Source organism: Falco biarmicus, chromosome 1, assembly GCF_023638135.1.
Source record: "Falco biarmicus isolate bFalBia1 chromosome 1, bFalBia1.pri, whole genome shotgun sequence".
Taxonomy (NCBI): Eukaryota; Metazoa; Chordata; class Aves; order Falconiformes; family Falconidae; genus Falco; species Falco biarmicus.
In genome coordinates, this window is record NC_079288.1 from 72,800,548 (window position 1) to 72,806,547 (window position 6,000).

The 6,000-nt window shown below is 47.8% G+C and overlaps 1 protein-coding gene across 10 annotated transcripts in view; it reads left to right on the forward strand.

The window, feature by feature from the left end:
- Nucleotides 1-5,533, forward strand: part of RBM47 (RNA binding motif protein 47) — an 82,035-nt gene extending 76,502 nt beyond the window's left edge. For all 10 annotated transcript variants that reach the window (XM_056334741.1, XM_056334791.1, XM_056334716.1 and 7 more), the window contains 2 exons: nt 2,101-2,303; nt 2,723-5,533. In XM_056334741.1, coding sequence (XP_056190716.1) covers nt 2,101-2,303; nt 2,723-2,974 — 455 coding nt within the window. In that variant the 3' untranslated portion in view covers nt 2,975-5,533. The remainder of the gene's footprint in view (nt 1-2,100; nt 2,304-2,722) is intronic.
- The last annotated feature ends 467 nt before the right edge of the window (nt 5,534-6,000 follow it).

Genomic DNA, 6,000 nt, shown 5'->3' on the forward strand with positions numbered 1-6,000 from the left:
ATGTACTAACTGCAGTTTCCTATCCTTTAGAACAACCTTAAAGTTCATTTCTTTGCAAATGGTTATAAAACTCCTGAGAGGTCACCCCAGTACCCCAGCTGCCAGAAGTTACTACATAATGAAGCACATGAGCTCTCTGCCTTTGCTTTGGTGAGAAATTATCCCAGTTACCTAAACCAATGATAAAACTGGTTTGAGCTGACCAGGCGGACTTGGTGTAGAAGGAGAACTGGAAAAGCTCATGGGCAGGGGTCTCTGCTTGAGGAAACAGTGGTAGTCCACTGGCAGTGGAAACATCTCTGCCTGAAAGATATCCTATCAGATCCCTTGTTGCAGTCTCCAAGATCAAAACGGGAGTACTTCTTGCCGGTGCTTGTCCTTTCTACAGGCAGAATTGCACACTTCCACATTGCAAAGTTTCATCCCAGTGAAAGAAACCCATGTACATATTTAGCTTTATTTCTGACTTATTGGCTGCACCTCCCACAGATGCCAACATCACCTCTTACTCGCATCATTTATTGATGTTTACCTTGTGAATAACCTTACTGCTGAAAGTCTCACAAGCTGAATGGTGAAGGCAATGATGCAAATCATAGCAGCATAGACCAGTTTGCACTGGAAGACACCTTTAAGGATCATCTAGTCCAACCCTCCGTCATGGGCAGGGACATCTTTCACTAGGTCAGGTTGCTCAGACTACATCCCACCTGAACCTGAACCCTTCTAATGATGGAGCATCCACAACTGGCTCTGGACAACCTGTTCCAGTGTCTCATCACCCTCATCACAGAGTATTCCTTCCTTAAGTCCGATCCAAATCTACCTTCTTTCAGTTTAAAACTGTTGCCCCCTGTCCTATCGCTACAGGCCCTACTAAAAAGTCTGTCCCCATCTTTCTCATAAGTCCCCTTTAAGCACTGAAAGGCCACAGTAAGGTCTCTCCAGGGCCTTCTCTTCTCCAGGCTGAACAGCTCCAACTCTCTCAGCGTCTCCTCATAGGAGAGCTGCTCCAGCCCTCTGATCACCCTTGTGGCCCTCCTCTGGACCCGCTCCAAGAGGTCCATGTCTTTCCTGTGCTGGGTGCCCCAGAGCTGGATGCAGTGCTCCTGGTGGGGTCTCACCAGAGCAGAGCAGAGGGGCAGAATCACCTCCCTCGACCTGCTGGCCACGCTTCTTTTGATGCAGCCCAGGATGCGGTTGGCTTTCTGGGGTGTGAACACACATTGACTGCCCATGTCCAATTATTGTGATTATTTGGCATGTTCAGCAAAGTACATTTCTTCCCTAAGCAGAGCCATGAATCTCCATTTTGGGCCATGTACAAACTCACCATCTCTGAACACTGTCATTCTGGCTGGAGCATTTTCCTTCTGTCTGAAACACCAGAGCTCTAATTATTTTGTGTTGTGCAATTTTGGCAAGAGGGATAATTCTCGAAAGAGCAATTTCTTTTTTTGGTGTCATTGAATAGTTTGATCCTGTAGCAGACAGATGGGATAAACCATATTTAGCCAAGTTAGTCCTGGGAAACGCATAATAGTGAGCAAGCTGATACTTCACAGAGTTGGCTAAAGGACAGCATATAGACTGGACCAGTTGCTGCCTGCAACTTCTGCAGCACGAACCACTTTTCCAGAGCAGCTCTGCCTATGGCAGCTACAGGTTCCTTGATCTCAACAGCAGAAGCAGGGACCCCACTGGGACAGTATGAACTCCCACCTGGCCCTATTCAGGCCACACTCTTTGTCAGGGAGGAGGACAGTGGGGGCCAGAAGGGGCTGTGTGAATCTGGGTTGCAGCTCCCAGTCCCCAGAAGGACTCTGGCCCTGGGATATCTGTGCTGGGAGCACAGGGGAAAACGCTGGGCAGAGCAGGCAGCATCAAGCTCATCACTGTGCATCAGCCAAAATACTCCCACCCACGAGGGGGACAGAGGTGCCCCAGGTCCCCCGTCAGCACACGGGCCTACCTGTCATGATAAAAGCAATGCAGGTTTGCTGTTGGAGAGCTGATGCAGCCAGAAGGGAGGGAGGGCTTTTTGAGATGAGGTCCTGGAAACCCTCTCCCAACACACCTGATGTGTCTGGTCTCTCCTAGTGGCCATCCCTGCCATCAGTGCCCAGTACTCCATGTTTCAGGCCGCTCCACCAGCCAAGATGATGGAAGACGGCAAAATCCACACTGTTGAGCACATCATCAACCCTATAGCTGTTCAGCAGGACCCAGCTAGCGCAGCAGCTGCCGCAGCAGCTGCAGCTGCAGCTGTAATACCGGCTGTCTCAACACCTCCCCCCTTCCAGGTGAGTTCAGCACATACATCCCGCTTCCCATACATCCCGCTTCCCAACATCCTGCTTCCCGTTTGTCCTGTTCTGCATAGCATAAGGGTGAGGGGAAAGCCTGGTGTCTTGCCCTACTGCTACTGTTCAGGAGGTGCTGTCAAGGATATTACAGTGCCCAACAGCCCTGAAGTTCACCCTGATCTGTCTTAGACATCTGAACTTCAGACAGCTGCTCTCCCTGCTATGGGGGACCCGGATCTGGGAGGGAGGGAATAGCCTCCCATGATGGCGTAACTCTCATTTAACAGGGTATGCACTGCCTACCCTCCTATTATCACCTCCCCTTGTAGGGGGGTTGCAATTCAGGGGCTGGAAACGGGATATTACAGGAATTTGAGCAGGTTTTTTGAGGTCTGAACCTGATGCTTTCCTTCCAGGGCCGCCCCATCACGCCGGTGTACACCATGGCTCCCAATGTGCAGCGGATCCCCGCCGCTGGGATTTATGGGACAAGTTACGTGCCATTCGCAGCACCCGCTGCAGCAACAGCAACGATAGCCACGCTACAGAAGAACGCGGCTGCTGCCGCTGCCGCTGCCGCCTATGGGGGATATGCTGGCTACATCCCCCCGGCGTTCCCAGCCACGACCATTCAGGTCCCTATCCATGATGTCTACCAGACGTACTGAGACTGTTGGCAGAGGAGGGCAGCGGAGAAACACACACTGAAGGAACACTTTACTATTTATGAAGAAAGAACTGGCTGCAAAAGAGTAAATGTTTGGGCTCAGTAAACTGATGCAGAAAGTGAAGAATGTCATAGAAAAACGTGTTTGAAATATTTTCTACGCTTGAAGTTTTCACTAACTTTTTTAGGCTATTTTTAAAATTTAACATGCCTGTATTCATACATTTCTAAAGGAACTCGATGCATCCAGCCCACCGCTGACGTGCATTTATACGCATCATAGTGGGGTTGCATAGGGTCTTTTTTTTTTTTTAGCAGTTATATTTCCAATGTATTTGTGGTATGAAGGTTATTTTTTAGTAACTTCTGCACTCCAGAGATGTCTATTTTGTAGTGCCTTTAATAATATATCAGCTATATATTAAAAAGCACACCTGAGCAGCTAGGGAAAGTTTTAACAATATATTTTGAAGAATATATTCAATATTTAAAGAATACATACCTTAGATTTTTTTTTTTAAAGAAGAAAACAACAAGTATCTTATTTAAAAAATATACTGGAAAGTGCAATTTGAAAAATGTACAAGACCTCTGCATTTTTGTGCTGGCATTAATACGATCTGCCTGTTCTTATTTGAAATCAGAAGTAACTAATATTGCCCGTTTGGGAGACAGAGAAAAAAACCCATCCTCCTCACACAAACCTCTTCACAGTGTGATTTGCAGGCTTGTGTTAAGTAAAGAAAGGGTTCTGAGTTTTCCTTAACAACTGGATTTTCTATTTATTGAAGCTATTCGTAGTTGAAGCATATGCAGAAATGAGCAGCCAATATTTCACGCGAGGTGTCTTGACTGAGATCTTAATCCAGTATAAAGGCTAGGCTCTTTTTCAACAGTCTTTATCCTTTGAAGTATATGTTGTAGTGACTGAGAATGTATGCTGCTGTCAGCAAGAGTAGGCGTGCTCTTGCCAAGAGGATGCACAGCATTACTTACCCATCGCTCCATCATGTTCTGTGAGAAATTTCCGAGGTACTAGAGGCGGTAGTGATACTGGAATAGTGAAACAGGGCTAGCCTCCCTCCCAGCCTCCCTTCCATGCTTAACTCCCCTTCTCTGCAACTGGAGTTGTACATGCACATCAGGGGTGGGAGTGATTAGACCTGATGATTTTAAGACATAGAGCTTGTAAATATCTTTTAATATACATTTTTAAAGTCATTTTATGTTGCAAATTTACATGGTATGTGGTTTGCCACAAACCAAAAACCTTTTATTGCAATGTTATAAAAAAGTTTGTTTTATTAAGAAGTAAATATATTATTGCAGTGTTTTGTGGCCTGTTTAAAGGCTTTTATTTAGTAGCGTGGTGAATGTAAAAAGTAGTAAAACGGTAAAGAAATATCTTACCCATTGTATGAAGTGCCTCAGCCCTGCAAACACAGCTCTGGTGACACGAGGTGCAAAGCAGAGAACAAGTAAACAATGTTCTTTTACTTTTTGTGGTAAAAGTACCAACCAAAAGAGTTTCGTATTGAGCATATTTTGACAACTGAACCACTTCCAGATCACATCCCGCTCAGCTAATGGCCTTTTAATACACGTTTTTTCCTTGCCTCAAAATCGAGTGGTTGTTTTTAGGTGCTCTGGCTCAGCCAAGCTGAGCTCTCCTTAACCCCGTCAACCCGCTAGCGAAAGCACTGTGAGGTTAGCCATCAGGTCGGACTCTGCCCCTCTGTGCCCTTCCTGGGAGACTTTTATTGTCTGTTCCTGTGCTTCCAAAAGTGCACGATCCCCCTGAGCCTGCCCCTCTGCCCGGTGAGGAGGGGATCGGGGCACAGCCCCGAGGGAGAAGCCCCCAGAGGGAAGGATGGTGCCATCTCCTCCGGCCAAGACCTTGCACAGTTCAACACTAAGTGCCACCGTGGGGCCATGGGCTCTGCACAAACACCCCCAGCGTCAGAAAAAGGAAGTCTAGTGGTTTAGGTCCCTGCCGACCCCTTGCCAGTCCCATGCGGTGGCCGACCCACACAGTAGGCATGAAGGATGATGGCTCCCTTCCCACTCATCCTCTCCCCACCAGCAGGATGAGGGTCATGCCACTTGTAGAGGTGGCAGGGAGAGAAAGGAGCCAGTGAGGGCGAATGCCAGGGCACCCCAGGGCAATGATGAGTGCTGCCTATGCTGGGCCAGGAGCAGGCAGGACGCAGGGACACAGGCAGGACATGGGGACACAGGCAGGCGTGTCATACTGAGCCTCCCACCCCTGCCTTTTACACTTGCTTCTAAACCATTTCATATACACTACTACTGAGGTAAGTCTGATAACTTGAAATGTGAACATCTTTAGGTTAAGAACAAACTATTCAAAGAAAAAAAAAACAGAAAAAAAACCCCAAAACCCAAACCTAGTGTGCCTTATTCTCAAAAGAGCTGATATTTTAGGTGTTTTATTGTATCTCTATTCTCTACTGTCAGAAGCCTCTGAGTTTATTTAGTTCTTGCTCCATTTACGGTACATTTCTAGGATGTAGTGAATAAAGCATTCTTTAAAAATGGAGACTGTTTTTTCATTGCAACATCCTGCTGCCAGGTTTAGCCACTCTGCTGAGCCTGTGCTCCCCTCCAAGCCGGGGAGACAGTGTTCGGGGCAGGGGGGAGCAGGGCACCACAGCCAGCATCCCCACAGGCTCCTGCAGGGGGGGAGGCACACTGTCCGGCTGGCTCCCCTGTCCCACTGCAGAGGACTGTGACCTTCCTAGAAGGCAGACTGGGCATCTCCCCATTCTTCCAGGAGCCTCTGATCAGCCTGAATCTCTTTTCACATTCCATTTAGAGTCAGTGCCTGGTTGTGGATGGAGCTGAAGCTGGCATCCCTCTGTGGTTTCCGCTCACCTGGCACACAGAACCCCTGTAGCTCTGCTGCACGTCCTCACCACAGGGCAGAAGCACCCTGGGCTGAAACGTTGTTTTCATCTTGGTATGGTTCACCTTTCAAATGCACAGAAAGCTAAGCTGCATCTCTGA